The sequence below is a fragment of the Botryllus schlosseri genome, chromosome 3 (genome assembly GCF_051294905.1).
Source record: "Botryllus schlosseri isolate E-star chromosome 3, Bs_hap1, whole genome shotgun sequence".
NCBI classification, from domain to species: Eukaryota; Metazoa; Chordata; class Ascidiacea; order Stolidobranchia; family Styelidae; genus Botryllus; species Botryllus schlosseri.
This window is the reverse complement of record NC_137238.1, coordinates 2,081,454-2,107,544: the sequence shown is the minus strand read 5'-3', so window position 1 is coordinate 2,107,544 and position 26,091 is coordinate 2,081,454. Positions and strand designations below refer to the sequence as shown.

The 26,091-nt window shown below is 40.5% G+C and overlaps 1 protein-coding gene across 1 annotated transcript in view; it reads right to left on the bottom strand.

Annotated features, from left to right (window-relative positions):
• LOC145435473 (ribonuclease inhibitor-like) overlaps nt 1-24,202 on the bottom strand; it is a 43,890-nt gene extending 19,688 nt beyond the window's left edge. The window contains exons 1-3 of the mRNA XM_080312751.1: nt 23,948-24,202; nt 21,794-21,961; nt 4,345-4,512 (exon numbers count right to left, since the gene is read on the bottom strand). Of these exons, the coding sequence (XP_080168877.1) occupies nt 4,345-4,512; nt 21,794-21,961; nt 23,948-24,202 (591 nt within the window). The remainder of the gene's footprint in view (nt 1-4,344; nt 4,513-21,793; nt 21,962-23,947) is intronic.
• Nucleotides 24,203-26,091: the final 1,889 nt, after the last annotated feature.

Here is a 26,091-nt window from a genome sequence, read left to right as displayed (position 1 = left end):
TTTGTTGCAGAACGCAATCGTCAAGATATCTACGCTGCGATGTGTCGTGAATAAGGCCAGAAATGATGAAAGCATATTAGCATGGAGATTAGTTTGACTTGGGTTCGGTTAGTATAGGCTGGGTTTTGGGAGTTTTTTGGGATCGACTTGATGTTTCTTGATAGCACAAAAAGCACGCAAATTTGCTCGTAGGCGATTAATTTGCAATAATCCAGTAACGTCATTGTTTTCTCTATTTACACCAGCAGTATTTTTGATAGCGGCAACCCGAATGATATAAGCCTGGGTCCCGAACACGCGATCCACGAGAACATTTTGCTCGGCTAAGTCAAAATTTTGGATTTCCAAGGAGGCGATACTTGGAAGCAGCTCAATGCAAAATTTCTTTTTGTCAGATTAGAAAAGTTATCATTCCCTTTAAATTTACCAAAAAACATCAAACGACTGATCCAAGTTAGCTATATGGCATCACATTCAAACGCTACTATGCGGTGGAAGATCTTCTATTAGGCCTACATAGAATAGCCTAATCTTGATGATGAAACATGAACCGCATATGATTCGAGACTGAAATCTGTGACTTGGAGTTGGAGGCGACCTTACGCTGAATTAATCGGAATGACTCGGTGACAAGATGAAAATGATTCGAGTCGACTCCGAGTAACTCGGAGTGTCGTGACATGTTTATAACCATGGAGGCAAAAATTATTATTCGCGTGACCAGGGGATCGTAATAGACGATAAGCTCGTGACATGGTATTTTGCTATCGACGCAAGTTGTTATAACAACATCTAGCATTCTGTTGCCCCCTTAATGTGCGGCCAGTTGCATCTTTGATCCCTTCATCCGTAGCTTTATGGCCGATTAAAGATGGCGAATGCCGCAATGGCACGCTCACCGCTGTGACACCAGTGAAGTAAAATCCAACGCTGTTCTATTTTGACTTGGGCAATGACATGACCAATAGCCTATACTAGGTGCCGGCAACCTTTTATGTGCAGCGTGCCAAAATGTCAAAAAATGTCGATTTTTTACCAGCTTGCGTGCCAAACATTTAATGTATTAATATTTAACGTTTCAAGCAGCGAGGAACACCACCAACCGTTTTTCTACGCCTGGCAACGCCATTCGTCACGCCAGCAATTCTTGATTGGCCGTGAAGGGATTGAATTTTGGACACTACCGTACCCGACCTATCGCTTATATGTAGGCTCACGTGATATTTACATAATTTATTTTCAGTCGCGCCATTGGGCAATGATCGATCTTGTGTGGTTGATTGGATAGTTTCCAAGTCCACTATGTTGGTTACCGTATCCAATAAATCATAAATGACGGGCCAATCAGTGTAGCTACGATGATATGGTCTGATGGTGATGAAAAATGTTTCCCCCCTCCCCACAGTCTCATTCAAATCGGTTTGGCGTCACATTAAGGTCGGTCTGACACTATATTTGTCGGCAAAGGTCGCAGTCAAGCGGTAAGGATTGGCGTTGCTCAAGATATTGAATCGCGTGCACACCAGACTCTACGCCCGAGAGACGAACACGATTCGCATTTGGACACGGGGCTGATTATTTTCCTTGGCAGATCTCATTTGATACGTGCGGCTCAAGCTGCAGGTGCGGGCGCTGGTCATTCGGCGCTGGTCACTTCGGCGCCTTGCCAGTGGACATATCAAGGTCTAACGTTTTGTCCATGATGCAGCGGCTATTTTGTTTCAAGGTTTTATCGCCGCCAATCACTTTGGCAACGCATAGACCGCCTGTTAGTCGCATGGTCGGATATTGTCCGAAACTCTATATCTAGGTCATGTATTCTATAGCGTGAAGATGCCCAGCGTCGTAATGCCGGTTCAGTAGTTGCACTCCCGCAGGCTACACAGTGAATAACACTCCTAGACTAAAGAATCCAAACGTTTTCAAACGATGTTCGGTTGATGTTCTTTCACAACTGCTAATACGGTTGACTCATTTTTGTACACTGTGCATAGATTTTTAAAACATTTTATAAATACAACATATATATTTATCTATTTATTGGGGGTTCCCACAGCATAATCAACACATCAGGCTCTATGTGTCGGAGATTTCTCTGGGCTACCCATTGCCGATCTCACTGCAGTTGCAGTGCATTAAAAAGCCCAGATTGAAAGTGAGCCGTCCTAGAAGTCGGCAGCAAAGACCTCGACGGGGACGCATGGGTGCGAGAGAGACTGACCTCTGGATGTGCGAAAGAATGAAGAAGTCGTCCCCAAGATTAACACAAAGACAAAGACTTATGAACATTACAAATATTCGTGTCGTGGTGCACATAGCCTGAAAAAGGCGAGAAGCACCACTGTAAAATGTGAAATAATAATAATAATTTTGGATCGCCTACGAGCATTTCACGTTTTGAAAACTTCTGTTTCACTTTTTGCAAAAACATGGTATGAATATGTCGTTTCCGTGAAATCGTTTGGCATGCCATGAAAAATCATTTCGCGTGGCACAAATGGCACGCGTGCCGGGGTTTGCCTACCCCTGGCCTACACTTATCAATATGGGACCCCAAACCTAGATTCGGCCATGGTGCCTATTTCTCATAATTGCGACAAATGATGCGTGCTCCCTGCCTAGTACAACGACAATTTTAGTCAAATATTTGTGAATGTGGTTTTCATTGGTGCCACGCGTAAATTGGTAAAATAAGTAGTAAATCATAAGTTCACTATATTTGCGGAATCTCAATCTGCTATTCCGGCCAATAGTACAATTTCACCTCGTCAAATACGACATACTTGAACATACATTGAATACCCATATTGACGTCGTGTTCCGCAGGGTAGTCAAAAATTTGGAAATTGGCCCCCGAGTGCATTTGAGTCAAACATCAAACACTAAATTGATTTTCGTTACTCAGTCGGCGTTGGTGGTTAGATTTCTAACGTGGGCTATTATCCTATAATATATACTGATAATATGACCGTCCGCCGGTCGTTTCGTTAACAGCGCTTAAATAAACTTCGTTACATGCTGTCATTTTACAATGAGCTTCATGGAATACATGGTTTTGCGGCCAGATATATAGCGACACGTAATGAAAGATAAAGCTCGCGAAATTTTCCGGATGCAGCACAATAGCCTACATATTCCAGATTATTAAAATACTGTTGCGTATTGTCAACTAGTTTAGACGTCGCTGGCAAATTGTAAATGCTTCAACACCGGGATGAAAAGAAAATTGAAATATTTGAATTTTGAGTGCATGAGAATCAAGCTCTCTTGAATGAAAAGCTTAGCTGGAATTCATTTCCAAGGGGTGAACCAGTGGTTGCAAACCTTTCTCCTATTCACGGCTGCATTACGATTAATCATGTAGCCTGCGGCCACATTCCATGGCATAGTCGCGATGAACTATCAGGATGCAAAATACCGATGTTAAGAGATCCATCTCCATTTCCGGTGAGCTCCAGACTTATCTATTAGTTCATATTCGCTTACTACACGCACCGGCACCGAAATCGCGAGTGGTCAATTGGTCATGTCACGGGAACGGTTATGATCGCGCGAAGTGCGAAAAACTTTCAGATTCACTAATGAATTTCGTCATTATTGTTGATAGTTTCACATATTCCTATCAAACATTAATTCTTTTTCAGCCTCCGTGATCGCATTCACCGGTAGAGTTGATCAAGGGGTGTCTTCAAAAACTGAGGGCAAGTTTTGCATAATGGTGCATCATGCTGTGGGCCAATTTTTATCAGTCACTTTGTTGCATGCTGTTATTTCTTGACCTCCCAAGTTGACAATCATTAATCGACATAGCTCTATCCACCCTAATTTATAGGCAACGTAAAAGTATGAAAGTGTGCCCAATTTTCGGCCCGAAATCCTTAATGCAACATCGGCTCGTTTCTGCATATTACCTCATAGTAGATCAGGGACGCCATACCAAAGCTGCAAATTATTTTTCGCATTTCTACCACCAACAATTTCCCTAGAATTCCCAAATTCTAATCCATGACAACAGGTGAATGGAACCGCACCAACAAACCCTAAAACGATTTTTATCTCCCTTTCGGCCTTTTCGGCTAGATTTATGTCATGAATATTCCTATATTGATGATATCTACGCTGTCGCGTCGTCAACAATTTTAAAAATGTCCAAAGTAATCTGTGTTGCAAAATACTAAACCCCTGCGGTATTCGAATTACCTCCGACGAGTATTGGTAAACGATAGAATAAATGGTGAACGATTTTGTGCTGCATGGATTTGAGGCGAAGTAGGATGACGAACAATTTCGAATCGTAAGATGACATGTCTTCTTGGATATTACGGATTGTTCATGATGACGCACCTGGATATTTTGATCCCGACATCCGTTCAACACTCCTTGCAACTTAGTCTTGGTTAGACAACAATCTTCGAGCACCAATTCCTTGCAATCTGACAGCTTCAGAATGTGAACGAGTATTTCATATCCATCTTCTTTCATTGAGTTGTCGACGATTCCGAGCTTTTGCAACTAAAATGATCAAATATCGGATAAAATGAATTTTATTATGCTTCGAAAATGAAATCGAAATTACTGTCAGTAGACTTCAAAATACCATAATCTTGCAACTGTGACTGGGCGAAATCGAGGGCTCGGAAGATACGATTTCGAAACGAGAATTGATCTTCGAGTCGAGTAGAATGTTCTAGATTTCATTTGATCGAATACACTCTAACACAACAGAAATTTGTAAAATTACCTATGAGCTATTTGGCTGACATTATTTGGAAACTCGGTCCTCTGAGTAAAATATGTGTTGGCTGATTTCGACGTTGAATTCTGTTAACTGGAATAATAGCAATCTATTCCTCCTTCAAAAAGTGGTCGCCATCAGGATGTCGGCAAGTAAATCTGTCCGATTGAATCCACTGAGACGGCAGGTCTACTGTGTTTGGCAACTTTAAAGCATACCGTTATGCAGTTTTTATGATTACTAATTTACTAATGATCACTCAATAAAGACAGTACTATAGGGTTTCTACGGCACTCAGCCAGTATTCATAAACACTTTTGGGAAATCGAAGTGAGACACTCACTCGGTCTTTACGTCACTCAGCAACTATATAGAATCTCAAATATTATAATAGACAATGTGTGCAATATTAATGTCGTGCAATATATACTCTGTTTTACCAATGATTTAAATTTCGATTGCATGTAAAACAAACTGTCCTGAATGCAAAGCCAAGAGGCATTCAATTATAAAAATATACATTGATCGCTGTGCAGAAGATACTCAGGGCCTGCAATATTGAGAGCACTCATAACACGATCCACTTCTAGGCTTTTTTAAGAAACCACTACCGCTGATCTGGTGAATAAAGAGGAGCATAGCCCTAGATAAATCTGTAACACTTGGCTGGGAATTCTGGAGTCGACCTCGGTCAGCATCGAACCCGCAACCAATTGGTGTTACAGCCGTGGATCATACCATTATGCTATCTCGTCATGGCGATTCAGCTTAGAGCAGGATTGTGAATCTGAAAAGGCGACGCGGGTCGGATGCAAACCTTCAAATCTCTCACAGGCCGGACCATCAGTCAACTCATTTCAAGATTTTGTCACATGTCCGTATTTTCACTTGAATACTTTATTATCTATCATTATATACATACATAATAGTACATTAGAACATATCACGGATCATAGGGTTTATATTCTAGCAACGACTTTATTCGCGAACAATGAAATTGGCAAAAATGCGATGATTTGCCTGTTGAGTACAGTTATGGATCGCTAAATCAGTGGCAGTAACGACGATAGAAGTTGGCGTATTTTTATGCTCCCTTTTTAGTCGCTTGTTTGTTTGTTTTGAGGTAATCTTGGGATTTGTCGAATACTATGGTCATTTACTCCGGGCCAATGTGCTTCATTTAAAATCCGTAGCTGCTGACTTGCTGCAAGGCCCACTCATGCTTTTATATGACCCCGCTTACTTGAACAACTAAGAATTTTTAAGCTTTTACAAATTATATTAGAATTAGAATTAGAGCTATACAGTTATTTCCAAATTAGATTAGAATTAGAATTAGATCTACACAGCTTTTTCCAAATTAGATTAGAATTATAATTAGAGCTATACAATTTTTCCAAATTAGATTCAAATTAGAAATAAAGCTACACAGCTTTTTTTCAGATTAGAATAGAATTAGAATTAGATCAACACAGTTATTTCCAAATTAGATTAGAATTAGAATTAGATCTACACAGCTTTTTCCAAATTAGATTATAATTATAATTAGAGTATAAGAACGTTTCTCAATTTAGATTAGAATCAGAATTAGAATTAGAATTGGAGCATAGAAAAATTTTATAAATTAGATTAGAATTCGATTACTGCTATTTCGCTCTAATTTAGTGAAATTAGACAACTAGAATTATCTAGTTGTCCAAGTCTGTTACGCGTATGAGATGGCGAGGAGGAGCCTAGCTAAACCTCCAACGCTTAATTAGGAATTCTAGAGTCGAAATTGTTCGCACTCGCACCAGTAACCCATAGGTGTTGCAGCAGTGGATTACACCACTATGCTATCCCACCACTCTTTTTAGTCGTCACTGGATGTTGACCCCGAGTGTGCGTTGGTAAGAATACAAGAGATTAAACCGTAAACGTGGACGTTGGAATTGGGTTCGGTACACACACTTCGGCGCATTTGGTGGCTTTTGCAATTTCCGCCACGTCATAATAAGAACCCGGGAGTAGTGTACTGTCGAAGATGGGCAGTTTCTGAAGCTGGTGGAGACGAAATTTTAACAATATTATTCTTAGTGGTTTCGATTTTCATTATATTAGACATTAAGATATCAGTGCCGGTCGACACGGTGTATTATTGTTTCGACATAAAAAATGAATTGTATAATTGCCACATCAATCTTTTTATATAGGGTACCGCTATGGTAAGACTGCAATAAAGAATACGTTATGGTTTGTGATATTTTTTGAAGAATTGCACTCCCATCAGAAGACACTGAAAAGTCACAGATGTTGATTCTCTATATTACGATTGTGAATTCGCACATACCGTTTGTTTGATGAACCGATTTCAGATATCAATCTTGCAGGGTTCATTCGATCAATTTCATAGCTACTAGATTCAGGTTCGCACATCCATATTTTTGACTTGAAGTTTGGATAAATATCAATTTAAGACATGCAATTGTGGAAGCGACGGGTTAGCTATACTGCTCGAGCATACACTTCATACCGTTGAATTATTAACGATGGAATTATGTGGAACAATATAGTATACAATTCCGATGTGTAAGCATTCAATACTGTCCCACTGCTTATTTATATTTGGATCCCCTGTAAACGTTTGTCTGCCTTTGTGTGCCATTGGCCTGTATTTACATTGATTTTGTGACTTCGTCGAGATTCATGGAAACGTTTTGTTGCCAATTCATTTTGACTCGAGTCAAGTCAAGTCACTTGATTTTCAAAGGTGACTCGGGTCAAGTCAAGTCAAGTCAAGTCAAGTCAAGTCAAGTCAAGTTGAAATTTCAACGTACTGGACATGATTCAAAGTCATTACATTTTGCTAACTGTTTTAAATACAGATGAAGTATCCATTTATTCGGAATCGACGAACGAATAAATAGTTTGTTTGTTTGTTTTGAGATATTCATGGTGTTTGTCAACTACTACGGCCATTCACACCAGGCCAATATTCTTCATATTTATTCGTCAACTGCCGACTTATAGCACGGCCCACTTCTGGACTTTGCGCAAGTCACGGCTTACGCGGATTAAGTGGCGAGGAGTAATGGAATGAAGAGGCGCTGTATCGCTCACGCATACGCAGAACTGCTCAACTACGCAAGTATGGCGATGTAGCCAGTCTTTAAATATCAGCCAAATAGAGGACAACAAACGAAACCTCAGAATGTTTAAAATTGATATAGTTCAATACCCTACCCACCTACTTATCAACGATATACAATTATAAACGTATGAACGATATTCGTTTGATTTATATTATATACAAGAGGGCTAGTTGAGGTAAGCAAGTTTACGACAATGTAAGCTACGAGTCGCATATGTTGATTATCGTCATATGAATGTGAATTCGTACAGAGCGTTTGTTTAATGAGCCAATTTAAGATATCAGATACGAAAGTTGCGAGAGTTCATCCGAATATAGCTGGGAACATGATAAATATCGTTCCTTTTTATATATTTTCGGTTACACAATTTTCATAGCTAATAAATTCAGATTTGCACATCTAAACACTTGACTTGATGTTTGTATTATTATCAATTTAAAATATTTTATTGTGAAAACGACCGCATAATTATACTTCAGACGGATGGACTTCTCACAGTTGTGTTGCCTATTCAAGAATAAGGGCGATGAAACTTCCGACCATATTTTGCAATTCACCTTTGCATAATGATCACTAACTCTAGATTCTCATTCGCATAAATGAATATTTTAGCGAATTTCATATTAATATGCAATTAGTGGATATTGGCGATGAAATGAAAAATGCCGCGTGTAATAGTGCTGAAATGCTTTTACGGTCGTTACGATTTGGAAAAACACTGATTATATCGTCAAAGAAAGAATGTTTCATTGAAAATAATGAATGTTTCGCAATGAAGCGACAATCGACCAATTTGCAGTGACCTCGTATTTTAGTCAGGTTTGTTGACTCACAATGGAATTTTAGAGATATCGAATCGATGAATGCACTGCCCGTTCGTACATTTGGGTTTACAACTTGTAGAGTAGACACCGATTTCTAATGGGCATAATATACTACGCGTTTTATGCGTAACATGCATATTTTATTCGAGTGCACTTTTAGCGAAAATAGTGTGTATTTGCACCTAAGGGGCCGAAAAGGGTGGTACATGAAAACAAAACCTGAGTCATAATGAGATCGAGGTCATATATCCTACGTGCATGCAAAATTTGGATTAAAATATTGCACTCGATTTATACCGCGGTATAAGTATGAGGTACGTTCAGGTCTCTTGTGCCATGGTGTATACTCACACCCGTTAATATCAAATCATAGTTCATCTTATGCGCATGGGAATAGCAAATGTCTGTACACTGTACAGTAGGGGTGTTCAAAAATGACTTTTTCTTTCAAATTCTACTGGCTACTTGATACAATTGTTAGATTACCGAATTGAAGCCTACACACCAAATTTGGTTCAATTCCAACCAGTAGCCGCATTGCTACAGGAGAAGAAAGTTTTTTTATTTATTATATAAAAATTAATAAAAAAAAATTCAAAATTTTCTGTTCACCCATGAAATTGTAAGGTTGTCGATAGAAACGATGTCCACCAAATTTGGCTCCATTCAAACCAGCCGTAGCGTAGTGATTGATGTCGACAAATTTGGATTTGCATAAAATAGTATTTACGGTGGGCACAATTGTAATAAATGATTAAAGAATCGGTCACCGTAAATACGGTTGCCGGAGAACCCGTCCCTTGGAGAACCCGTCCCTACCAACTCGGCCCTCGGAGAACCCGGCCCTTGGAGAACCCGGCCCTCGGTGAAGTCAGTCAGTCAGGTTTATTAATATTTTCATCGTTTCAAAACATCACAAGACTGCGATACAATGAAAAGATAGGAGGGTGTCGAAACAACTTGGAGTAGCCATTAAGATCAGACACCCACCTTAGCCTAGGCGAAGTAAATAAGAGGCATGCACACTGAATGAAAAGTAATATTCCTCGGGAAATTTAGAAATTAAGTGTATTCACAAGTATTAATATGAATTAATAAAGTAATAATGTTATTATCAACTGATTTGTCGGTCTTGTAAGGAGGTCAGGGCATGCGTGGGATATTAGGGTTGCCGGGGATGGGATATTAGGGTTGCCGGGGATGGGATATTAGGGTTGCCGGGGTGGGATATTAGGGTTGCCGGGGGTGGGATATTAGGGTTGCCGGGGGTGGGATATTAGGGTTGCCGGGGTGGGATATTAGGGTTGGTGGAGGTGGGATATTAGGGTTGCCGGAGGTGGGATATTAGGGTTGGGGGAGGGGGATATTAGGGTTGGGGGAGGATATTGGGGTTAGGGTTAGGATATTAGGGTTGCCGGGGGTGGGATATTAGGGTTGCCGGGGGTGGGATATTAGGGTTGCCGGAGGTGGGATATTAGGGTTGGGGGAGGGGGATATTAGGGTTGCCGGGGGTGGGATATTAGGGTTGCCGGGGGTGGGATATTAGGGTTGCCGGAGGTGGGATATTAGGGTTGGGGGAGGGGGATATTAGGGTAGGGGGGGGGATATTAGCTTTAGGGTTAGGATATTAGGGTTGCCGGGGGTGGGATATTAGGGTTGGTGGAGGTGGGATATTAGGGTTGCCGGAGGTGGGATATTAGGGTTGGGGGAGGGGGATATTAGGGTTGGGGGAGGGGGATATTAGGGTTGGGGGAGGATATTAGGGTTAGGGTTAGGATATTAGGGTTGCCGGGGGTGGGATATTAGGGTTGGTGGAGGTGGGATATTAGGGTTGCCGGTGAATACAATATTTCCCGAGGGCCGGCTTCACATTTAATGCATTTTTAATACAAAATTATTCGCGGGCCGCATTCTCCGAGGTCCAGAGTAGTCGAAAAACACCGTAAATACGACAACAAGTAGACCACGAGTGCTTGATATGCAAAATTTCCCGAGGGCCGGGTTCTCCAAGGGCCGGGTTCTCCGAGGGCCGAGTTGGTAGGGACGGGTTCCCCAAGGGACGGGTTCTCTGGTAATCGTAAATACTATTTTATTCAAATCCAAAATTTTGCGACGGCAATAACTCCGCTTCGACTGACTGGAATTGAGCTCGTGACACGGTATTTCGCTATCGACGCAAATTGTTATAACAACAGTGAGCATTCTATTGCACCCTGAATGTGTAGTCAGTTTCATCTTTGACCCCTTTATCCATATCTTTATCGCCGATTTAAGAGGGTGAATACCGTAGTGCTACGCTCCACCGCTGTAACACCAGTGAAGTTAAATCCAACGCTGTTTTATTTTGACTTGGGCAATGACATAATCAATAGCCTATACTTATCAATATGATATCTTAAAACTAGATTCGGCTATGTTGCCTATTTCTTATAATTTTGACAAATGATGCGTACTCCCTGTCAAGTACAATGACAGTTCTAGTCAAATATTTATGAATGTGGTTTTTATTCGTGCAACGCATAAATTGCTAAAAAATAGTAAATCACAATGTCACGATATTTGTGGAATCTCAGTCTGCTATTTCGGTTAACCTTCAATCGAACAATTTCACCTCGTCAAATACGACATACTTAAAAATACATTGCATACCCATATTGACGCTGTGGCCAGCGGGGTGATCAAAAACTAGGAAATTGGATCCCGAGTACATATGAGTCAAGCATCAAACACTAAATCGATTTTCTTCACTCAGTCGGCTAGATTTATACCATGAGTTATTATCCTATAATAGATATTGATAATATGACCGTTCGCCGGTCGTTTCGTTACCAGCGATAACAAAAACCTTGTTACATGTTGGCATTTTACAATGGCGCCTTGAAATACATGGTTTTGCGATTAGAGATGTAGCGACATGTAACGAAAAATACCGATCGCGAAATATTCCGGATGCAGCACAATACATATTACAGATTATTAAAATACTGGTATATATTGTCAATTGGTATTGAAATCGCTGGAAGATTGTATAAGTGTATATGCTTCGACACCATTATAAAAAAAAAGTTTGAATGATTTTAATTTCAAGTGCATGAGAAACGAGCTCTCTTAAATGAAAAGCTTAGCTGGAATTCATTTCCAAGGGGTCGCCAACCTTTTTACTATTCACGGCTGCATATCGATTAATCATGTAGCCTACGGCAGCATTCCAGAGCTTAGTCGCGATGAACTAGCTGGACGCCAACTACCAATATTGAGAGATCCATGTCCATTTCCGATGAGCTCCGGACTTATCTATATTATTTCATATCCGCTTACTACACGCACCCAAATTGCGAGTGGTCGTACATCCTACATACCTACTATCACAGTGGTACTTGTATTGGTAAACAACATTACTTGCATCAAAGGCAGGAAGTACATATTTTCGAGAGTTGGGTAACAAGGGTTTCGTCGTGTACACTGCATGCGTGTTAACGCTGTAATAGCAACGGTGAACAGCCGATTTAATAAGCTTTTCAAAACGGCTAGACACGTTACCTAGCCAAGGTAGGGGCAAAAATGGCGGGCATTTTTCTGGGCCATATTTTGGACCTGTATCCGATTTTTTCAATACCCTAGAGATGGAGCATTTTAATATGTGGTCCGGATAGCCATTTTAATATGTGATCACTCGATAACGACAATATTAGGGTTTAAACGGTGCCCAGCCCGTATTCATAAACACTTCTGGGAAATCGAAATGAAACACTCGGTCTCGGTCGATCTCAAATGTTATAATAGACGAAATCGCCAGCTTTTAATGTCGTGCGATATATACTCCGTTTTACCAATGATTTGAATTTAGATTGCATGTAAAACGACTTGTTCTGAATGCAGAGCCAAGAGGCATCTAACTTTAAAAATATACATTGATCGCTGTGCAGAAAAATACTCAGGGCCTGCAATATTGAGAGCACTCATAGCAAAATCCACTTCTAGCCTTTTTTAAGAAATCGCTAGCGCCGATCTGGTGAATGAAGAGGAGCCTAGCCCTATATAAACCTCTAACACTTGGCTGGGAATTCTGGAGGCGACCTCTGTCAGACTCGAACCCGCAACCAATTGGTGTTGCAGCCGTGGATCATACCATTATGCTATCTCGTCATCGCAATTAAGCTTAGAGAACGGTTGTCAAACTCAAATGGCTACTCGGGTAGGATTAAAATCTTCAAATTTCTCACGGGCCCGACCATCTGTCAACTCGTTTCAAAGTTTTGCCACATGTCCGTATTTTCACTTTAATACTTTATTATCAATCATATATACATAATAGTACATTAAATCATATCACGGATCATAAGGTTTATATTCTAGCAACGAATTTATTCGCGAACAATGGAATTGGCAAAATTGTGATGATTTGCCTGTTGAGTACAGTTATGGAGCGCTAAATCAGTGGCACTAACGACGATATCAGTTGACGTATTTCTATGCTCCCTTTCTAGTCGCTTGTTTGTTTTATTTGAGGTATTCATGGGGTTTGTCGACTACTATGGTCATTTACACCAGGCCAATGTGCTTCATTTAAATTTCGTAGCTGCTGACCTGCAGCACGGGAATCTCGATACCCAAGTGTTGGAGGTTTACCTAGGCTCCTCCTCGCCACCTCATCCGCGTCAGCGGTGTCTTACAAAAGCCTAGAGGTGAGCCGTGCTATAAGTCGGCAGTTACGGAAAATAAAAAGAATGTCGGCCTGGTGTAAATGACCATCGTAGTCGACAAACACCATGAATACCCCAAAACAAACAAACAAACAATACCTGCAGCACGGCCCACTCATAAGCTTTTATAAGACGCCACTTACGCGGCAGACTAGGACAACTAGAAAATTTTTAGCATTTCCGAATTAGATTAGAATTATAATTAGAGCTATACAATTTTTTTCAAATTAGATCACAATTAGAATTAGATTAACACAGTTATTTTCAAATTAGATTATACTTACAATTAGAATTTGGCTACTGAATTCGGAAAAACTACTTGGAAATCGAATGAAATTCTGAATGAGAAATAAATACAGCAAAAAGTTCAGTTCATATCAAACCACAGTGGAGTCTCATAACAAAGAGATTGGTTAACGTCTGTATATCAAGCTTCGCTCGTTTTGCACTATACCCGGGTCATCAATAGGCGGCCCGCGAAGTCGTATTTTGCGGCTGGCGATCTGATCTATGAATTTGGAAGAACGCGAATAAAGCATTTTGAAATGCGAAAATTGATTTCAGTTTCAAATAATTATTGTTGTTGTATTAAATAAACCTATTCGTCTGTCCTCAACAACACTATTCCTCGCTATAGCGGAAATAGCTTCAACGAAGGCAACAGCATTCCATCGATGATGAGTCAGCTGGCATGAATAGGGATATTGCCATGACGTACAGTGCACTCGACACCGAGGCGCTTGGAAAACTAGGGCTATAGGGCGTCCCCAAAGCCAATCTTTAGGATGAGATAGTCTTTCACCTAGCAACATGTCTGGATAGCCCTAATATCGAATCGTTAGTAGCTGAACTCACTGCGTATGCAGTGCCGTACGAAAAGCCCAGTTTAAATAATTGAACTCGAGCTTCGAAAATCGTCAGCAAAAGACACTGAAGAGGTCGTATGCAAACGAGATAGATATATGATGAATAGATACGTGACTGGAAGTAGTCCAAAAAGAGTTCCAAAGGCAAAGATCAATGAACATTGCAACATTCATTTTCATGGCACAAATAACATGATTCGGCGATAAGCGTCACAATTGTTCCAGTATGGCTATTATTCGTCGCACAACAACTACTATTTCTGTACGGTGTAAGTAATGCAATTGCGGCTTGACTCTGGATATCCCTTTGCGAGATGGACTCGCTGCAACATGCCGCGGTCAAATAGGCATTTTCAGGAAAACAATAAATTAGATTAGAATTAGAGCATAAGAACAATTCATGAATTAGATTGGAATTAAAATTAGAGCATAAGAACAATTCAAAAATTCGATTATTGTTAAAGCAGATGCAAACATGGTGATGACACTTTATATGTTCAGATCAGAGATGGGTGTGATGATTGAAACAATTTCCGAAGAAGCGCTGAGTACAAAAGTATCTATCATTCTAGAAGATTGAGCATGATACCATGATATAGACTTGGAAAAGATTAGAATTTAAACGTTTAATCTGGATCGTTAGTTGCTTCGTGATAGCGCAAAAACCACACGAACACGACCACGCGCATTTGTATATGTTGTTTCTGACGACTTCTTACGACAGCTCAGAGCCCAATTCCGTCTACAGAATTTATAATCAGCAACACTGGTCGTACGCTACTCTTCTATGCGTCCGGGAGCATTGTACTGTCGAAGATGAGCAGTTTATGAAGCTGGAGGAGACGTAATTTTACCAATATAGTTCGTGATGATTTAGATCAGTGGTTCTTAACCTTGTCTCCAGCGCCTCCCAGGGAGCCACTTGGATTTTGAAGGGGCGGAAACGCTCAGGGGGCGAAATAGAGGGCACTTGGCTCTGGACGCGGTTGAGGCGCTGAAGAAAATGGTCTCGCAGCAGATGGTGTAGTAAGGACATATGATTGTTCCTGGTTTCTCATTGCAAACTAACATTCGACAAAATCTGTTAAATCACAACGTTTTTAGTCGCGCTCATCGCGAAATATCCACCGACTCATGATACCATGAATGCAGTGGTTTATTTTAAATCATGTAAAATGAATTTGGGGTACTTTTGGATTGCTTATTCCCCTTCATAACAACCCCGTCACGCTAGCTATACTCCAAGTAGTTTTGACATCTTCCTATCCTTTCATGGTATCGAAGTTTTGTGGTGTTTTGAAATGATGAAAATATTAATAAATTGATACTTATACTGATAGCTCGGGTTGTTTTACATAAAATATTTTTGACTAGGTATTTTATCCTGATGCGCACTGCGTGCCTAAATCGCAAAGGCGCTAAACGCTACTGATCAACTTTCGAGAGTGATGTCATTTGTACATTAAAGGTGTTTTGCAGCTTTCTGGCAAAAACGAGTAACTAAATATACTTGTATTTGAGAGCTACAAAATTATGTCGTCAGAATATTTCGTAATCGTATCATAAAGGATGATACTGCTGAGTGTTGTTACCCGCATTCATGTTGAATTTAATAGCAGCGCTAAATGTAACGTGAGCAAGTCTCTACAACATTCTCAGCTGATTAAGTGGTCACACAAAGCAATAAAACGAAACGAATACAACTTTATTCACCGTATTGGCAATCGTAGAGGAGAATTCGAGATGTGTCCATCGATCTCGAACCAAATGCTATGAGCCCGTAGTTTTTACCCGATGGTTGTTATAACAACCTGGATTTGATCCCGAAAACAGCAAAAAAAATTATACCCTTGATCAGTCGAGTGGTCTAATAGTGAATTCCTAACCGGAAGGCGGACTTCGACCACTTACACATTGGGGTTTTACTACACCCTTAAAATAGGGGGGCACCAGACTTATTTTCATGATTCACTAGGTTTCGGACCACTAAAACCTTAGATCAGAGGTTCTCAACCTGGGGGGCGCGAGAAATTGACGAAGTCAGTATAGGGGGGGGGGGGGGGCGCGAGAAATTGACAAGGTCAGTATAAATTGTACATATCTGAACATGTGTTTCACATCCATTATGAGAAGACGATTGATGGAGATGAAAATTATTCCATATTCAGGAAAGCTTGCAAAATACAAACTCTAGCAACCGCGCTCAACGGAGTATAGTCTGATTTCAACTTCATTTGAGCAAATTTTTGATATTCTTTGGAGATATAGAGAGCAATTCCCACGTGTAAGTCATTCATTGATTCATAGCTTTGACAGTAGCCTAAAGCTTGTCGCGCTGGGCAGCTGTTGTTAGTAGCTTGTGAACTGCACTGCCTAAGGCAGACTTAGATGTAACATAGGTTGCACGGTTTCGCCCTCGATTAGGCTATAAATCAACACAATTTTATTAATTTCCAAAACTGATCAAATTTAGCCTGGCAGGACAGAACGACGCCTTGCTCTCTGTACTCACTACCAGCATCAGGATTAGTGTCAGGGTGACCTACCTTGAAATTAATTAATGGATGTCTTGTTCAATGTTTTATTGTTATTTTCAAACAAGTTTGGAGAAATTTGTCAGCAATGTAAAAGACTCAACAACTGGAATGCAGATTCAAAATTGACGTAAGATATACCTTATGTATACTATTAGATCAGGGGTGGGCAGCCTGCGGTCCTAGAAGGGAATTCGAGCGGCCGTCGACGCCTCATTCGATCAATTAGGATGTGTTGGCGGCCGTAGACATGAAAATTGCAATTACGAATTCACTCCCGCATTTTCCGCAATTTTTGAAATTTTCTTCGCCCTCCGTGCAATTCAACACGACTTCATTTTTCGATTTTATTGCAGTAGCGCCCTTCTTAATCTGAGCCGGAATGGGAAATGGCAAGAAATAACAATTCGTTCGCGGCCCTGAAAAATTTTCGCGCTCCGCGCGACAATATGCGCCTCCCGGCAATGATTCATAACATTGCCACTCGCGATTTCGGCGCATACAATAGGCCATTGTGAAAAGTAGAATAGTCCGGAGTTCACCGGGAATGGATATTGACAGTTTACCATAGGAATTTTGCGTCCAGATCGTTCATTGCGGCTATGCCCTGGAATGCGGCCTTACGCTACATAAGCAATCTAAATGCAGTCATGATTATCAAAAACGTTGCCCACCTCTGTATTAGATGATGTGCTCTTTTTGACATGACGATAAATGCAAGGGGGGTCAGGGGGCGCGATTTTTTTGACCATCTCTAAGGGGGGGCGCGTGTCAAAAAAGGTTGAGAACCACTGCCTTAGATAATCGAATTCATGGAACCGGATGAATTTTCCGTGACTGGGAAACAGTTACAGTGTAAAACATCAGATGTGGGCGAAGATCCTACTATGGCATTCTTGACAAAAAGAGCGCAAGGATTTTCAACCAATGAATACCTGAATTATTCTGGTGATTATTGATACGATTGTACGTGTTTTTGTGAATAGTTTTATTTCAGAGTAATAAATGCAATGAATGTATAAATGTGTATAATTGTGGTTCTTGTTGCGACAGTGAACGGCAGACTATTCTGTAGGTGTGAAACAGCGGTATGGAAACGTGCGAATAATACGATGCAGCTGAAAGTCGGAATTATTCAGGTTACGCATGGATCAACAGACAGCATTAAAAGGATTAGAGTTAGAATAGAGAACACCATGTATCATTTGTTACGACTGAGCTATGACGTCTTCATTATTGTTAGAATCATGCGAGCGAACCCTATAGTTGTAACGCTATATAAGCTACGTTAACATGTGACCGCGTCATAACAATAAGGATATATTCATGTCACGTGGAAGCGAGTGGCGCAGTTGGTTAAACACTGCAGTCACGACACCAATGGTTGGTGGTTCAAGTATCGGCTCTGCCATGTTTATATGTGGTCTATCTGGGCTCCTCAACTCCGATCCGCTGTAAATACAGCGTATTGAAAAGCTCAGGCGAAGAGAGAGCCGAACTCCAGAATGATGACAGCAAATGACACGGAAAAAAGACTCAAGTCTGGTGGGCAAGTCAATCTGGCAAAACAAAAGTACTATTCGTCATCGGCAACCTTGAAAACCCTATAACAGCACCTAGATTTTCTGCCGAATTATTTTTATTTTATTTTGTTGACCAGTGGTATAGTTTGTTGCAGAACGCAATCGTCAAGATATCTACGCTGCGATGTGTCGTGAATAAGGGCAGAAATGATGAAAGCATATTAGCATGGAGATTAGTTTGACTTGGGTTCGGTTAGTATAGGCTGGGTTTTAGGAGTTTTTTGGGATCGACTTGATGTTTCTTGATAGCACAAAAAGCACGCAAATTTGCTCGTAGACGATTAATTTGCAATAATCCAGTAACGTCATTGTTTTCTCTATTTACACCAGCAGTATTTTTGATAGCGGTAACCCGAATGATATAAGCCTGGGTCCCGAACAGGCGATCCACGAGAACATTTTGCTCGGCTAAGTCAAAATTTTGGATTTCCAAGGAGGCGATACTTGGAAGCAGCTCAATGCAAAATTTCTTTTTGTCAGATTAGAAAAGTTATCATTCCCTTTAAATTTACCAAAAAACATCAAACGACTGATCCAAGTTAGCTATATGGCATCACATTCAAACGCTACTATGCGGTGGAAGATCTTCTATTAGGCCGACATAGAACAGCCTAATCTTGATGATGAAACATGAACCGCATATGATTCGAGACTGAAATCTGTGACTTGGAGTTGGAGGCGACCTTACGCTGAATTAATCGGAATGACTCGGTGACAAGATGAAAATGATTCGAGTCGACTCCGAGTAACTCGGAGTGTCGTGACATGTTTATAACCATGGAGGCAAAAATTATTATTCGCGTGAACAGGGGATCGTAATAGACGATAAGCTCGTGACATGGTATTTTGCTATCGACGCAAGTTGTTATAACAACATCTAGCATTCTGTTGCCCCCTTAATGTGCAGCCAGTTGCATCTTTGATCCCTTCATCCGTAGCTTTATGGCCGATTAAAGATGGCGAATGCCGCAATGGCACGCTCCACCGCTGTGACACCAGTGAAGTAAAATCCAACGCTGTTCTATTTTGACTTGGGCAATGACATGACCAATAGCCTATACTAGGTGCCGGCAACCTTTTATGTGCAGCGTGCCAAAATGTCAAAAAATGTCGATTTTTTACCAGCTTGCGTGCCAAACATTTAATGTATTAATATTTAACGTTTCAAACAGCAAGGAACACCACCAACCGTTTTTCTACGCCTGGCAACGCCATTCGTCACGCCAGCAATTCTTGATTGGCCGTGAAGGGATTGAATTTTGGACACTACCGTACCCGACCTATCGCTTATATGTAGGCTCACGTGATATTTACATAATTTATTTTCAGTCGCGCCATTGGGCAATGATCGATCTTGTGTGGTTGATTGGATCGTTTCCAAGTCCACTATGTTGGTTACCGTATCCAATAAATCATAAATGACGGGCCAATCAGTGTAGCTACGATGATATGGTCTGATGATGATGAAAAATGTTTCCCCCCTCCCCACAGTCTCATTCAAATCGGTTTGGCGTCACATTAAGGTCGGTCTGACACTATATTTGTCGGCAAAGGTCGCAGTCAAGCGGTAAGGATTGGCGTTGCTCAAGATATTGAATCGCGTGCACACCAGACTCTACGCCCGAGAGACGAACACGATTCGCATTTGGACACGGGGCTGATTATTTTCCTTGGCAGATCTCATTTGATACGTGCGGCTCAAGCTGCGGGTGCGGGCGCTGGCCATTCGGCGCTGGTCACTTCGGCGCCTTGCCAGTGGACATATCAAGGTCTAACGTTTTGTCCATCATGCAGCGGCTATTTTGTTTCAAGGTTTAATCGCCGCCAATCATTTTGGCTACGCATACACCGCCTGTTAGTCGCATGGTCGGATGTTGTCCGAAACTCTATATCTAGGTCGTGTATTCTATAGCGTGAAGATGCCCAGCGTCGTAATGCCGGTTCAGAAGTTGCAATCCCACAGGCTACACAGTGAATAACACTCCTAGACTAAAGCATTCAAACGTTTTCAAACGATATTCGGTTGATGTTCTTTCACAACTGCTAATACGGTTGACTCATTTTTGTACACTATGCATAGATTTTTAAAACATTTTGTAAATACATATATATTTATCCATTTGTTGGGGGTTCCCACAACATAATTAACACATCAGGTTCTATGTGTCGGAGGTTTCTCTGGGCTACTCATTGCCGACCTCACTGCAGTTGCAGTGCATTGAAAAGCCCAGATTGAAAGTGAGCCGTCCCAGAAGTCGGCAGCAAAGACCTCGACGGGGACGCATGGGTGCAAGAAAGACTGACGTCTGGATGTGCGAAAGAATGAAGAAGTCGTCCCCAAGATTAACACCAAGACAAAGACTTATGAACATTACAAATATTCGTGTCGTGGTGCACATAGCCTGAAAAAGGCGAGAAGAACCACTGTAAAATGTGAAATAATAATAATAATTTTGGATCGCCCACGAGCATTTCACGTTTTGAAAACTTCTGTTTCACTTTTTGCAAAATCATGGTATGAATATGTCGTTTGCGTGAAATCGTTCGGCATTCCATGAAAAATCATTTCGCGTGGCACAAATTGCACGCGTGCTGGGGTTTGCCTACCCCTGGCCTACACTTATCAATATGTTACCCCAAACCTAGATTGGGCCATGGTGCCTATTTTTCATAATTGCGAAAAATGATGCGTACTCCCTGCCTGGTACAACGACAATTTTTAGTCAAATATTTGTGAATGTGGTTTTCATTGGTGCCACGCGTAAATTGGTAAAATAAGTAGTAAATCATAAGTTCACTATATTTACGGAAACTCAATCTGCTATTCCGGCCAATAGTACAATTTCACCTCGTCAAATACGACATACTTGAGCATACATTGAATACCCATATTGAAACCGTGTTCCACGGGGTTGTCAAAAATTTGAAAATTGGCCCCGAGTGCATTTGAGTCAAACATCAAACACTAAATTGATTTTCGTTACTCAGTCGGCGTTGGTGGTTAGAATTCTAACGTGGGTTATTATCCTATAATATATATTGATAATATGACCGTCCACCGGTCGTTTCGTTAACAGCGCTTAAATAAACTTCGTTACATGCTGTCATTTTACAATGAGCTTCATGGAATACATGGTTTTGCGGCCAGATATATAGCGACACGTAATGAAAGATAAGGCTCGCGAAATTTTCCGGATGCAGCACAATAGCCTGCATATTACAGATTATTAAAATACTGTTGCGTATTGTCAACTAGTTTAGACGTCGCTGGCAAATTGTAAATGCTTCAACACCGGGATGAAAAAAAAATTGAATTATTTGAATTTTGAGTGCATGAGAATCAAGCTCTCTTGAATGAAAAGCTTAGCTGGAATTCATTTCCAAGGGGTGATTTACGTATTGTTCATGATGACGCACCTGAACATTTTGATCCCGACATCCGTTCAATACTCCTTGCAACTTGGTCTTGGTGAGACAACAATTTTGGAGCACCAGTACCTTGCAATCTGACAGCTTCAGAATGTGAACGAGTATTTCATATCCATCTTCATTCATTGAATTGTCGATGATACTGAGCTTTTGCAACTAAAATGATAAAATATCGTATAACATTACTTTCATTAGCCTTCGAAAATGAAATTGAAATTTCTGTCATTAAACTGTAAAATACTATCAGTATCCTATTACTGTGCTAGGATTGCTTCGCCATCATTTCAACTAAAATAATGTTGCAATTGTGGGCGGGCGACATCGAGGGCTCGGAAGATACGATTCCGAATCGAGAATTTATCCTCGAGTCGAGTAGAATGTTCTAGATTTCATTTGATCGAATACACTCAAACACAATAGAAATTTGTAAAATTACATATGAGCTAGTTCCCTGGCATTATTTGAAACTAGGTCTTCTGAGTAACAAATATGTGGGGCCGATTTCGACGTAGAGTTCTGATGACTGGAATGATGGCAATCTCTGCCTCTTTCAAAATGCTGTCGCCATTAGGATATGAGCATGTAAATCTGTCCGATTGAATCCACGGAGACGGCAGTTCTACAGTGTTTGGCAGCTTTAAAGCATACCTTCATGCAGTTTTTATGATTACTAATTTACTAGTGATCACTCAATAACGACAGTAATAGGGTTTGTACGGCCTCAGCCAGTATTCATAAACACTTTTGGGAAATCGAAGTGAGACACTCACTCGGTCTATACGTCACTAAGCAACTATATAGAATCTCAAATGCTATAATAAACAAAATCACCAGCTTTTAATGTCGTGCAATATATACTCTGTTTTACCAATGATTTAAACTTCGATTGCATGTAAAATAAACTGTCCTGAATGCAGAGCCAAGAGGCATTTAATTTTAAAAATATACATTGATCGCTGTGCAGAAAATACCCAGGACCTGCAATATTGAGAGCACTCATAGCACGGTCCACTTCTAGGCATTTTTAAGAAACAACTACCGCCGATCTGGTGAATGAAGAGGAGCCTAGCCCTAGATAAATCTGTAACGCTTGGCTGGAAATTCTGGAGTGGACCTGGGTCAGACTCGAACCCGCAACCAATGGGAGACATTCATACACTTAGGGGCGCCAAAACCTCGTCCTAGTGATCCATTGCTTACATTGGATACCGAAAGAAACGTCGTCTTGATTTGTTGTCTTTTGACATCCCTAGCGTAGCTGGTTGGAAGTCAAGTGGCCCTACACGGTAAAGGATGACCTAATAACACCTTGAAAGTATTTTCAATATTTGATGATTGCTGCAGATGGCTATTATCTGAAAAAAAAATCACAGATGGTATGCCCAAGTACAAGGCCAAATGACTTGCGCTTGTATGAAACTATATGTTGTTTTATGCATACATTTCGTAATGTGCACATGGAAGATATAGAGTTTGACCCATAATTTGTTCCTAAATTTAGGATTCTGAAGTTGCAAAAGTTCTACGAAATGTATTGGCGTCCTTTTTTGGTGGTCAAGATTGTGTTACCGCAAGACGAAAAACTGAAAACTGCTGAATGCAATGTAGCTTTGAATACGATTTTTTGAGCAAAACCGTTCATGCCGTCGTGGTGATTATTGTTATTTCCAAATTCCATGATTCTTTCTGTTGATTACGTAGTCTACCTGTATATTGGCAGTTTTTATGTATCTCGTTTAGTAAATGAAAACAAAACTTGCGTCTAGACTCTAGGTAGTGATATGTTTTCTGTTCAGTCATCAAATCCAGTACAGTGATATTCCGGTTTATTATGGCGGCATCAATATTGAAGTGGGAGCAAGAAAATTCATGCAACACTAATAGTAATCAATCATTATCACTAACCAAGTCTTCTTCAGCAAACACAAAATAATAAAAGCATCAAATGCTATTATGTAGGACTATATCAAAGTATGTCTTTCCTAAATTTAAAAATCATAAAGCAGATAAAGACTATTACATTTTTCAAATGCAAGAGATTGTAAGGCAAGACATTTTGAATGATTTTGAATGTCCTTGCATAACCAATAACCCTTTCAAGGTGTACGGTACATGTTTTGAGGAGATGGAGTAATCCTCTACCCGCTGTTCCTGAGAGAGCTGAGTCATGCCTTTCATCAAAGTAGGGGTGTTGATTTTCACATCGAATGGTGCAAACAAACCTTGCAGTAGGTATCCTTTATCAGCCATGATACTGTCGCCCTTTTCAAACGTTGCTCTGGCTTCGGCCAGCAAATCAGATTGCTCAATAATGCTGCGGTCACTAACGGATTCACCATAGCAGTCACTTATGAAGGAGACAGCACCCGTGGGTGCATTACCAATTAATACTTCCATGGTATTTCCATTCTTTCAAGTGGAGAATGTAACAGACTGTGCAGTGTGCATGGAAATCAGATGGCTTCTCAATTGGGATTTCTGTACAGTCAATAATTATCTCGTTGATGGATATAGTTTTTTAAATCATCTGGCATGGGATCCAATATTACTTGTTTTGAAGGCGAAATTAGTAATTTTGATGATAAACAGTACATATGCTTGATCCAAGCAAGCATTAATAATGCGGGAAGCTGTTGATTCTGAAACAATACCAAGCAGTTGATGATCAAGAGCTTGATTAGTGTCAGAAAAAACTTGCTCTTCATTTGAACACAACGTACAGGTGTACTCCAATAGATGAACATCGTACATTGCAATGTCCTTTAAAAGCAGAAACTGTTTGATGTCATCAAATCCAGTAAAATACCATGCACTGCTTAATATCATCCTTGATATTTTCTAAGCTGAAAGCTGGCATTGAAGCACCTAGTTGGCACTGAATGCCCATATTTTCCGAGTCTGTTTGAAATTTCTGGTCACTATGTGTTCCGGAATGAATTATTTCAGTAGGTTCTGGTGTAAATGGGTTCGAATTGTTTGTCTTTCTGACAGTTTTTAGTGGCGTTCTTTTATCATGCTGAAAGACTGATGGGACTGCCTCCTGTCTTTCAAGTTTCATGTTCGGCTCATATAATCACTTGGAAGAAAATGACCATAGCAAGCAATGTCTCTGCCCTCTGCCCAATGTCTCTGTCCAAAGCTGTTTCGTTTTGGAGTTTGATCTATTAATTGCTTCTCTCCATTTCATCAGCTTCCCTGGTGACTTAGGAATCAAATGACCACCAATCCGACTCGTGCAACCAGGTACACAGCAATATCGTGTCATTTTATAATGTAGATAGATGACAGTCTATTAAAATGAAATATATATGTCACTCAGCTAATATTCAAACGTCACTCTCTGGAAATGAAATATCGGTACACGAAGTAACCTGACAATTCATAAATTGCACTGAACTCAATCATCAGTCGTAAATATGTTCAAACTCCGTACATACAAGACATTAATTCTGTTACCCGAATCCAACAGGCAGTGGCTGACCTGGTTTCGAGCGAATATAGCTGTAAGTTTTGTTTGTTTACTACGGACGATAGGGCGTGGTGTTGGCGCCCCAAGTGGTTTGTGAATGTCTCCCATTGGTGTTGCAGCCGTGGATCATACCATTATGCTATCTTGTTATGGCGATTCAGCTTGAAGCAGGGTTGTCAAACTCAAATGGCGACGCGGGTCGGATTTATACCTTCAAATCTGTCACGAGCCGGACCATCAGTCAACTCGGTTCAAAATGTTTCCACATGTCCTTATTTTTCACGTGAATATTCTAGTATCGATCATATATACTTAATAGTGCATCAAATCATATCACGGATCATGGTGTTTATATTCTAGCAACGACTTTATTCCCGAACAATGGAATTGGCAAAAATACGATGATTTGTCTGTTGAGTAGAGTTATGGAGCGCTAAATCAGTGGCACTAACGACGATATAAGTTGGCGTATTTCTATGCTCCCTTTTTAGTCGCTTGTTTGTTTGGTTTGAGGTATTCATGGGGTTTGTCGACTACTATGGTCATTTACACCAGGACAATGTGCTTCATCTAAATTTCGTAGCTGCTGACCTGCAGCACGGTCCACTCATAGGCTTTTATAAGACGCCACTTACGCGACAGACTAGGACAACTAGAAAATTTTTAGCTTTTCCGAATCAGATTATAATTATAATTAGAGCTATACGATTTTTCCAAATTAGATTAGAATTAGAATTAGATTAACACAGTTATTTCCAAATTAGATTATAATTACAATTAGACTTTGGCTACTGAATTCGGAAAAACTTGGAAATTG